Source organism: Elephas maximus, chromosome 9, assembly GCF_024166365.1.
Source record: "Elephas maximus indicus isolate mEleMax1 chromosome 9, mEleMax1 primary haplotype, whole genome shotgun sequence".
Classification (NCBI taxonomy): Eukaryota; Metazoa; Chordata; class Mammalia; order Proboscidea; family Elephantidae; genus Elephas; species Elephas maximus.
In genome coordinates, this window is record NC_064827.1 from 85,458,684 (window position 1) to 85,470,391 (window position 11,708).

Below are 11,708 nucleotides of genomic sequence, written 5' to 3' on the forward strand. Positions count from 1 at the left end.
TCAGAAGACATCTGCTCTTTTCTTCTACACTACAAACTAATTGTACTGTTTTTAATGAGATCTTTATTTCTCTGGCTTCTTTCAACTGTGTTGATATTCCCTGGATGTTCTAACCAAGTTCTTGTTGTATCTGAGATTAAATTATTACATGGTGTTCTGTTCTTTGGCAGAGGATAGTAGGAGGAGAGTATTAAAATTTATATTTATACTGCCTTTGGCTGTAAACTGCCCGAAAGACTGTCATTTTCTCTTTCCCGTTGCAACTCTCCATCTTGAGTAATGAACGTGCTATTCAATTATCACATAAGTGATTTCACAATCACTTTAAAAAAAAAATGATTTATATCATAAACGTAATATAGCTGAGATGTATATCTGAAATTTCTCTTCAGCAGGGGATATACTCTGAAATAAGAAGAAAATTTTAGTTGACTCAACACAGTAGTAAAAATTCATAGATTGCAACATGCTGAGGGTAGACAGGATCTTATTGATGAGCTAAGGCAAAGAACATATTTTAAATATTAAATCTCATTCAAGGGAGTTTTAATTATTTTCTGCTTGGATCCTGGGATAGCAACAATAAGCCTACTTGTATTTATCTTTACAATTTTAAACAATGATGAAATTATATCCAAAAAGTAGATCTATTACTTGCATTACTGATTTATTGCCATTTTTTCTATACATTAGTAAAGTAATAAGGCCAGCAGCACAGTATCTTTTCTCCTTAAAGTCTGGAGGGAATTTGTGTGGTGTTGGTGGCCACAGATCCTTATTCGAATGTAATTCAGCCTGGGACTCTAGGAGGATATGCCTGTACTTGTAGACTGCATTCTACCTTTTCACTTCCTGTCTTTAAAGCCTGTTAGTCTACAGTTGGAAGAACCCATATGGGAGGAGAAAGAAGAGAAGAGACAGGCAAAGCTGTTTTACAGACAACTGCATTAGACGGTCAGTAAATATAGACCTATTAAATAAAAAGAGAAGCTCAGTAAAGCCATAATATAGATATGTCAGTTTACTCTGTGACTATCAGAAAATCAATACGTCATCACATGTAGCAATTCCAAAGCAGCTGTAGCTCCTGGCTTAAACCTTCCCAAATTCTAGGGTGTAGCATGATGGAGTCTAATAGAAAGACCAACGGGGAACAGTGAGCTGACTCTGCCACTTGCTGCCTGCAAAAGCTTTGGCACAGCTATATAACTTCTCTGAGCCTCAGTTTCCTCACATGTAAAATAAAAATAACAACAGATGTCCTGCTAATCTCTTAGGGTTGCTGTGATGATTAACTATGATTATATTTATGAAATAGCTTGATAATGTATACACTTCACTCAAGTTAATTGTATTAATTTTATAGTCAGTGACTCTTTTACAAAATCTGATGTTTATCCCTGGGCTACTTTTCTGGAGTCATTGTTTTATATCATTTGTTGTTTTATTAAATAGAAAACCATGGCCTACGGCTACAAGTAGAATGACTGAGTAGAAACCAGGTTTGGTAAAAACCTTGCACCAGTGTTTTTCCAAACTGTATTACATCAATAATTGTTCTTGGTTGCTGTTGAGTCAGCTCCAACTCATGGCAAACTCGTGTACAGTAGAACAAAGTACTGTCTGGTCCTGCACCATCCCCGCAATCCTTGAGTCCATTGTTGCAGCCACTATGTATATTGAGTGCCTCCCAATGTGGGGGCCTTATCTTCCAGCAGTATATCAGACAACATTCTTTTGTGATCCATAGAGTGTTCATTGACTAATTTTCAGAAGTAGATTGCTAGGCCTTTCTTCCTAGTGTGTCTTAGTCTGGAAGCTCCACTGAAACCTATCTACCATGGGTGAGCCTGCAGGTATGTGAAATAGTGGTGGAATAGTTTTCAGCATCAGAGCAACGCACAAGCCACCACAGTGAGACAAACTGACAGACAGGTATTACACATACCACCAGGTAATTCAAGTGGTAAATGAACTTTTTTTTTTATTTGATGGTAATATCCATGTATAAGAAAAATATATAACTAACACATCAAACCATTATTTCACAGATTTATAGTTTTCTATTTACATGCTAACATGAAGTATTCTATTTGAATAACTGTATTTAAGTAATAACAATGATACCCATTAAGGAAAAATATTAAATGAATTATAGTGCAGGTAGTATGTGGATGTTTCTTTGTTAGGTGCCATCAAGTTGGTTCCAACTCATAGCAATCCTATGTACAGCAGAACAAAACACTGCCTGGTCCTGCGCCATCCTTATGGTCATTGCTATGTTGGAGCCCATTGTTGCAGCCACTGTCAGTCCATCTCATCAAGGGTCTTCCTCTTTTTCACTGACCCTCTACCTTACCAAGCACGATATCCTTCTCCAGGGACTGGTCCCCATGTCCAAAGTACTTGAGACGAAGTCTCTCCATCCTTGCTTCTAAGGAGCATTCTGGCTGTACATCTTCCAAGACATATTTGTTCATTCTTTCTGGCAGTCCATGGCATATTCAAGATTCTTCTCCAACACCATAATTCAAAGGCATCAACTCTTCTTCGATCTTCCTTATTTATTGTCCAGCTTTCACATGCATATGAGGCAACTGAAAATACCATGGCTTGGATAGGTGTACCTTAGTCCCCAAAGTGACATCTTTGCTTTTTAACACTTTAAAGTGGTCTTTTGAAGCAGATTTGCCCAATGCAGTCTGTCATTTGATTTCTTGACTGCTGCCTCCATGGGTGTTGGTTGTGGATCCAAGTAACATGAAATCCTTGACAACTTCAATTTTTTCTCCGTTTATCATGATGTTGCTTATTGGTCCAGCTGTGAGGATTTTTGTTTTCGTTATGTTGATAGGCAAAAAAAATATCATGAAGGTGGTATTTATATGACTGAATTTTGGGAAACGCTGGCAATTTCTAAGTCATTCTAGTAGAACAGCAACAAAGACAAAAACAATCTAGTCCCACCATTTGGCTCCTTATTTAATGAAATAATAAAGGCAGATGGATCATGATTTGCATCGAGGTGGCCTGGCCTCTGCAGGATCTAGTTGTGTAGCCCTATCCTGGCAGACCCAGAAAATTTCCTGGTACAGATACTACTTCATTTTCAAAACAAAAAAGACCAAGTCTCAACAAAGTTCCCAAGGTTTTACTGGCCATTGCAATTTTATCAACATTTGTATAATGCTGATAGAATTCTTTGTAAACAATTGTTTTAGTTCTCCTGGCGTTTTATAGGGATTTTGTAGCCAAAAGATGGAATAAATAAAGCAGTAGGTAACTATCCAGTTTAGTAAGAAAATACCTTCAGTTGTAACATTTCCTAGCCCGCTGAATCCCAGTGAACAGATTTAAGTCATCCAGCCCTGCCCCCACTACAGTCCCCCCAAAGCAGCTATTCATCATTTTCTTAACAATTTCCATCTTCGGAGCAGGAGAAAAGTGGGGTGCAGAACTCACATTCTAGTAAAAAGACCAGACTTAATGGTCTGACTGAGATTGGAGGGACCCCAGAAGACATGGTCCCTGGACTTAGCCCAGAACTAAAACCATTCCTAAAGTCAACTCTTCAAAGATTAGACTGCACTATAAGACACAAAATGATACTTGTGAAGAGTGTGTTTCTTAGTTCAAGTAGATACAGGAGACTAAATGGGCAGCTCCTGTCAAGAGGCAAGATGAGAAGGCAGGAACGGACAGGAGCTAGTTGAATGGACACAGGAAGGTCAGGGTGGAGAAGAGGAGTGTGCTGTTACATTATAGGGTGAGCAACTAGGGTCACATAACAATATGTGTATAAATTTTTATATGAGAAACTGACTTGAACTGTAAACTTTCACTTGAAGCACAATAAATAAAAAGAATTAAAAAAAAAGAACTATCCCTTCTTGTTTGATTGTTGTTGTGTGCCATTGTTGAGTTAATTCCAACTCTTAAGTAGAACTGCCCTACAGGGTTTCCTAGGCTTGTAAACTTTAGGGGAGCAGATTGCCAGGTCTTTTCTCCCACAGAGTAGCTGGTGGGTTCGAACTGATGACCTCTGGTTAGCAGCAGAGCACTTAACCATTGTGCCACCAGGGCTCCTTTCTTGTTTGATACAGATATCAATAATATGCTAAAAGACTAAGTAAAGAAATTTATTTAAGAAAATGTGATGTTAGACAAAAGAAAACTATGTACTGTTAGATAGCTGTAATTTAATAGCAGTCTCTTTCAAGTCCTTTTCTTGCAAGAATGTTGGTAGTTGAGATCTAGACACGTAACTACACTAATTAGCCTGTAACCATCTGAGGAATTCATTCCAGATTCTTAAAACTTGCAATGTCCTTAAATCTTTCCATAACCTATCTTGTCACCCTATTTTTTTCATTGCCAGATCCTACTTACAAAGTGAAGGCACCTATGATAGGCCTTTTAAAATCATCTAAAAAGATAGTAAAGAATAATTTTAGAGAGATATGTTTAACTATTGTTTTTCCCAAAGTATTGATCTATATTTTCTCTGATTGTTAGGAATCCTGTTCCATCTAAATGCATGCGCTAGCTGTTCAGTCCACCCAGGCTTCATCCTGGCCCTGGTGAAAGGGAGCCAGGAGACCAGAGGAACAGCTGCTCCACAGTTTACAAATATGCACACGGTGTGTGTCTCAACACATCACAGTTGCTGTGCAGAGAACAGATGGGACCCTGATCTCCCAGTAGACCCATTGGGACCCCCATCTTGAATGTTAAACAATGATCCACAGAGAGAAATTTGTTTTCTCCAGTTAATAACCCCTTCCACAGACTGGAATCCTCCACACGCAGGAACACATGAGCGGGTCTGAGGCTTCCACGCTGGGGCTTCCTGGATCCCATCCAGAGCTTTTGTTTGCCGACACAGACACGTCTGGGGCCGTAACGTGGCAAAGCTTGTCAACACACAGGGCTTTTCTCTGCTTTCCAAACACATGAGGCAGAGCTGGCTCTCCATGAAGCTCTGATCTTTTCTGGGCAAACGAAGTGTAATATGCAAGTCAAGGGAAAAAAATAACATATTTGGAAATAAGATGAAGAGGTCTGTGCATCAGATGGGCAAATTCTGATCAGTCGACTTTATTGAAATTATTTTTAGGTATGGATATTAATCTAAATTGGTCTTGACTGGTATTGCCTTAGGGAATATGTGCTGTATCCAGAAGGATTTTTGGGAAGGCCAAGTTTATTCATGTGGTGAGCACAGTTGGATTCACATTCCCCAGTATATTACTCCTCTCTTTCAAAAGTAATGCAATTACTCAGGTCAAATAGCTTTCCTTCCGCATTTCACCTACTAAACAAAAGATCTCTGGAATTGGAAACCTTAGCTTATAGCTTCAACCTGATCCCTAAAACTCATAGATGCATGAGCAAAAAATGTAGCCAACTTCAGAAGTCACGTCTATGGAGGTGTGCGTGGTCCAAGGAACAAGGGGTGGGATGGAGGAGACTGTGCAGATTCATCACGGAATTAGTTAAAGCGCCACTCTGCCAGGAAGAGCTTGACAACCAATAATTCATTCGAGGCTAAATGAATTAGTGCTTTGTACCCATAGGAGAAATAATTCGATTGAGTTAGCCTGCAGGTGATTAGAGGTTTCCCCTTCTTCCAGGACCTCTGGCAAATCCTGGCCAGTATTTGTATTGGTTATCACTAGGAATGTACAACCATCGTAAGAATTCTTGGGTCATCTCTCACTTATGATGGATCCATTGTTTCCTCTTCATGCTGAAAATGCTTCGTGTTACAGGATTCTAATAGTCTCTACTTTCTAGTTTCCCAGCGACAGCATCTTTCAGAGGAACCATTTTCTTTTCCTTACTTGAGAGTTTCTTCTTTAGCCAGGTCCTTTACGTAGGATTCCAGTGGGTCTTTTTAGAGGCCAAAAATCAAGTGCAAAAAGAAATTGTTTATACTTTTCTTTGGTTATCTCGGGGGTTTCCTTAAAAATTATTTTTCGGGGGGAAGTACTTTGTAAGTTAAACATGTATTAAATTATTGTTTCAGTGTACAGTGTCACTAACTTAAATATAGGATAGCATGGGATAACTTTTTATGTAGTTAGGGGACATATCATGGTCATTTTCATGCTTTGACTTCATTTTCCATGGAATTAAATTAAACACACCCCTTCTATTAAACCCCTTTTATTAGGATTATGTATATATGTATGTGTATTATGTATAGATGGCTGCTAATGAAAGGTTAGAAGTTTAAGTCCACCCAGAGGTGCCGCAGAAGAAAAGCCTGGTAATCTGCTTCCCAAAAATCAGCCATGGAAAACCTTATGTAACACAGTTCTATTCTGACATACACGGGGTCTCCAGCACCCACTGCATTTTTTATGGGCAGACTAATCCTGCTTCTGCCTGAAACCTGGAAAAAAAAAAAAAAAAACCTGAAATTTCAAAAGGAAAAATGGAAATGAGAAGTCAATTTAAACTGTGATATAAATACATGTTCAAGAGTAAAAGGAGCAACACTAAGAAATTCAGCAAAGAAGGCAGGGCAAGAAACTAATATTTGAAGATGTGGGGCATGCAGGTATTTCACACACATTATTTGATTCTCATGGCTCTGTAGGACAGAAACTAGTAACTCTTATCTTAAAATGATGAATATAGGTTCAGAGGGGATAATTAATTAGACCAGGATCACACAGATAGCAAATATTAGAGTCAAGACTTGAACCCGGATCTACCTAACTACAAAACCCAGGCTTTCTCCTGTAAACCAGTATCTGAAAGATATTGCCCAGGAATCAGTAGGATAAAATCAGTGGTATAATACTGGTACATTCATTGTCTTGTAGGTTAAACTGAACTGTAAATCATTAAATTTTGAAAAAAAATCATCCTGATGGTCTAATTTTGAAGCATATTTATTTTCCTAACATTCTCCGAAATTATAAAACCCATTTGTCGGTGCTGTCATCATCTATTTGCCCTAATTTGTTCCTAGGAACACTATGGAGGAAAAGAATACAATTTGAGTCCTTTTTAAACAATGTCTGCTTTTGCATTGCTCTCAAGGTTACTACATGTACATTGAGGCTTCCAACATGGTGTACGGGCAAAAGGCACGCCTCCAGTCCCAGCCTCTGCGAGGAGTCACAGGGAAACACTGTTTGACCTTTTTCTACCACATGTATGGAGCAGGGACTGGCCTGTTGAGTGTTTATTTGAAAAAGGAAGACAACAGTGAAGAATCTCTCTTGTGGAGAAGAAGTGGGGAACAGAGCATTTCCTGGCTCCGTGCGCTAATTGAATACAGCTGTGAGAGGCAACACCAGGTAAGCCAAAAAAGATAACAATCAAGTGATGGGAAGCTCTTGTATAATCTTTTGATGTTCCTTCTTTTTCTTGCTACCATAGAGAACATTTTGCTCTTTTTCAGGGTCATAGATAAAAGCAGGATTAGTTTTAAGAGTAAACATAGCCCATCTATATATTGATTAAATCTAAGAAGTGACTAGCAAACTGGGGGAGTAGGAGGAAGCCTTGGGTACTTGGGCATAATGTGATTTTTAACAACTCAGTGATGAAAGTGTATCTATTTTTGTCTCAGTACATTATGTCAAATAGATTTCTATGTGTACTGCAAATCTCCAAAACAGAGTCTTCCTTTAATCTAAGCATGTATTACCTAAATAGTTGTTACAGCTCCCTCTTCCGCTCATCATGATTCATATGCTTGTAAAAGCTTTTGTTTTAAGCCTTTGATTAACAGTGTTTATGGTCTGGAGGGAGTCCCTGTGTGGTGGCTGTCAACTGGAAGGTTAGAGGCTTAAGTCCACCCAGAGGCACCTTGGAAGAAAGGCCTGGTGATCTACTTAACAAAAATTAGCCACTGAAAACCGTATGCAGCACAGTTCTACTCAGACACACATAGGGTTATCATGAGTCAGAACAGACTCAACGGCAACTCATTTGGTCCAGAGTTAAGTTTTCAAAGCCTCCGTCTCCCCATCACTGCACTGATGTAGGAGAAGATGGGGGAGTCTTGATCCCACATCCTCCTGAGTCTCCCCTTGGGTCTTTCTTCCACATGCTGCAGAAGATGTCCATCCTAGAGGGTCCTGATCATGACGGAACCTGATCAACCGTAGGAAAAGGCCTTTTAAATTCCAAGAGGTGGAGCTGAGCAGTTTAGAGAGCAGCAGCTGCCTTCAGACAGCTACCGACTTCGCCAGGCTTTTATGAGGCAAGAGCTCCAGACAGCTCTGGGGAGATAACCTTTGGACTCTAGATTGTTCCTGAAATTGCTCTGTAGAATTCTCAGTGTGACCTGAAATTAAAAGCCCTCCTTCCACCTCATCCTTACTTCATCTGGACCAACACCCTTCAACTTTAACTACTGGTCGACTGGTCTAAGCCCAAATCCTCCTGGAAAGAGGTGTCTAAAATAAGGGCTTTATTTTGCACCGTCGTGATAAACATAGAAAATATTGAAGTTCTCAAGGATTTCATTTTACTTAGATCAACAATCAATGCCCAAGGAAGCAGCAGTCAAGAAATCAAACGACGTATTGCACTGGGCAAATCTGCTGCAAAAGTCCTCTTTAAAGTGTTAAAAAGCAAAGATATCACCTTGAGGACTAAGGTGCGCCTGACTCAAGCCATGGTATTTTCAATCACCTTGTATGCATGCGAAAGCTGGACAATGAATAATGAAGACCGAAGAAGAATTGACACCTTTTTTATTATGGTGTTGGCAAAGAATACTGAATATACCATGGACTGCCAGAAGAACAAAAGAATCTGGCTTGGAAGAAGTATAGCCAGAATGCTCCTTAGAAGCAAGGATGGCGAGACTTCGTCTCAAGTAGTTTGGACATGTTATCAGGAGGGACCAGTCCCCCGAGAAGGACATCACGCTTGGTAGAGGGTCAGCAAAAAAGAGGGAGATGGACTGACACAGTGGCTGCAAAAATGGGCTCAAACACAGCAACTATTGTGAGGATGGTGTGGGACCGGGCAGTGTTTTATTTTGGTGTACGTAGGGTCACTATGAAAGAGAACCGACTTGATGGCACCTAACAACAACATTTTGCACCACCCCAGAACCAAAATTAATATTCTATGGATCGAAATGGGAAGGGATAGCAGACACTGAGGTGGCCAGGTAGCAGTTTCATCTATGGTGCTGCACTGTTAAAGTTTGAATGACACAGGGCAGATGTGCCATTATCCAGGAGGGGCCCGTTATCTCAGTTGTGCATAAAACTGAGAAAAATAGCAATTTGGTCAAGAATAAGTAATAGCCCTAGGGATGATCTTGATAGTGATTTAATGTCTGTTCACAGAAGGAAAGTGGATCCCTCAGGACCTTACTAATATAACTGACCCTCATCCAGAAATGATGTATTAATTTTGTTAGGCTGTTAGGACACTCATACTTCTACCCTATTCACATGGTTCTCAAAGTGTGGTCCTGGGGCCAACAGCATCAGCAACACTTGAAATGCAAATTCACCTAAAATGCAGATTCTCAGGCCCCAGCTCAAAACTGCAGAATCAGACACTCTGGAAAAGGGGCTGAGCAATCTGTGCTTTAACAAGCCCCTCAGGTGACTCTGATGTGCACTAAAGGAGGGGAATCTCTGTCCCAGACCAGTTGAATCTGAAGCTCTGTGGGTGGGACCTGGGCATTGGTATTGTTTAAAAGTCACCAAGCGATGTGAATAGGGCATGGTAAAGAGTTTGAAATTTATTCCAAAGACAATGAGAAGCTATCAGATGGTTCTAAGGTAATATGATCTGATTTGTATTTTGAAAAGATCACACCAGGTATTATGTGGAAAGGTGATAAGCAGACTACTGCAATAGTCCCAGCAAGAAGAGTGGTAGCTTAGACTATGCAGTTGAGGTGAGAGGAAATCATCAGAAGCCAATAGGACTTTTTCATGTATGGAATGTGGCTTTTGAGACAAAGAGAGGAGTCAAGATGATTCCAAAGTTTTTGTCTTGAGCCAATTGTGAGAACGGGGTTGCCATTTACTAGGATGAAGACTTCAGGCAGAGCAGATCTGGAGGGGTAAGGGCAGTATGTGCAGGAGGGAAATTACCAGGTGCTTTTTGGACGTGGGAAACCCTGGTGGCTAGTGGTTAAGTGCTACGGCTGCTAACCTAAAGGCTGGCAGTTCAAATCTGCCAGGCGCTCCTTGGAAACTCTATAGGGCAGCTCTACTCTGTCCTACAGGGTTGTTTTGAGTCGGAATTGACTCGACGGCAACAGGTTTTTTTTTTTTTTTTTTTTGGTTTTTTTGGATGTGCTGAAGTTTTGATGTCTATGAGACATTCAAGTTAACTGTGTCAAGTACACAATAGGATGAGTCTGGAGTGCAGGAAAGGGAATGGAGCTAAAGAAAGAAATGTGGAAATCATCAGTGTGTGTGGGGGCTGGGGGGGTGGTGTGTAGATGATTTTTAGAGTGCTAAAAAAAAAAAATTTTTTTTTTTATTACTACTGCTGGAAACCTTGGGGGCGTAGTGGTTAATAAGTGCCATAGCTGCTAAGCAAAAGGCACGCAGTTCGAATCCACCAGGCACTCCTTGGAAACTCTATGGGGCAGTTCTGCTCTGTCCTATAGGGTCTCTATGAGTCAGAATTGACTCGACATCAACCGTTTTTTTTTTTTTTTTTTTGGTAGTACTGCTGCCATTTGAGATTGATCCTATAGGGAAAATCTGTGGGTGGCCTCCCGACGACATTCCAATCACCAGATTATCAATGTAAGAGAAATGCATCAGATGGCAAAAATGTAATCATTCTCCTTTCTAGGGATGAATTAAAGTGCCAAGCAGAACCTGACTCACTACTGATCAAAAACACAAAAATCATTCTCTTTCCTTTGGATTCCCTGCTTATCTTTCCTCCTCTGCTTCCAGCTATTTTTCTCTTTGGTTTCTTATATTTTGATGCTATTGAAAGAAAGTGTTCAACAAATTCTTAGCTCACTGAAACGTTTACATCATTCATATCATTAATAATAGTGACTAGCATTTATTAGGAGTCACTAGGTGTTGGGTCCTCAGCTAAGACCTTTATAGACTCAACATTTCAAACTTTCTTGGTTCATTGGTGCAGTCAATCTCATTATCTTTTTTCTACACTAAAAAAAAAAAAAAAAACTAACAGTTCCATTTATTAAGTAATCATGTCCAAACAAGTTAGTATTTATGTCCTAACAACTTAGTAGCCACTTAAAAAATAATACTCTTGAATTAAAAGAAAAAAAAATTTTATTTAATTTTTAAATAACCACAATAATTTGTTAATAGGATATATACACCTGTTGGGTACTACACACCTTCTCAAACCTTGGAATCAGATTGGACACTATACCTTCATTTCACATTGATTTTCATTGATATGGATGCTCTATCACAGTAATTACCAAAAAACTCAGCTTTATAAGATGTGGTGTCATCAAAAGGAAGGTAGGCCAATTGAATGTCGAAACTGTGAATTACCTCAAGCTAGTAGTTCACACAGTATCTGCCAGTGGTTGAGCACTGCTGTTGCCCTTGAAATTTTAAAATATCCTACAGCACCCTTATGAGTTCACTCAGGCACCCCAGGTTGCTTCAGATAACAGTTTGGGAACAAATATTATTATTTAATCCTACTTTTATTGTATTTAAGGTGCTCTGGGGGCCCTGCTGGCACAGTGATTAAGTGTTTGG

General features: G+C 39.7%; 1 protein-coding gene across 2 annotated transcripts in view; it reads left to right on the forward strand.

Moving 5' to 3' along the window:
- Positions 1–11,708, forward strand: part of MAMDC2 (MAM domain containing 2) — a 164,098-nt gene that overhangs the window by 150,104 nt on the left and 2,286 nt on the right. Inside the window, exon 12 of one of the 2 annotated variants that reach the window (XM_049895523.1) lies at positions 7,054–7,231. In XM_049895523.1, the coding sequence (XP_049751480.1) occupies positions 7,054–7,152 (99 nt within the window). In that variant the 3' untranslated portion in view covers positions 7,153–7,231. Of the gene's footprint in view, positions 1–7,053; positions 7,314–11,708 lie in introns of those variants that run through there. The other variant, XM_049895522.1, reaches the window with a different exon arrangement.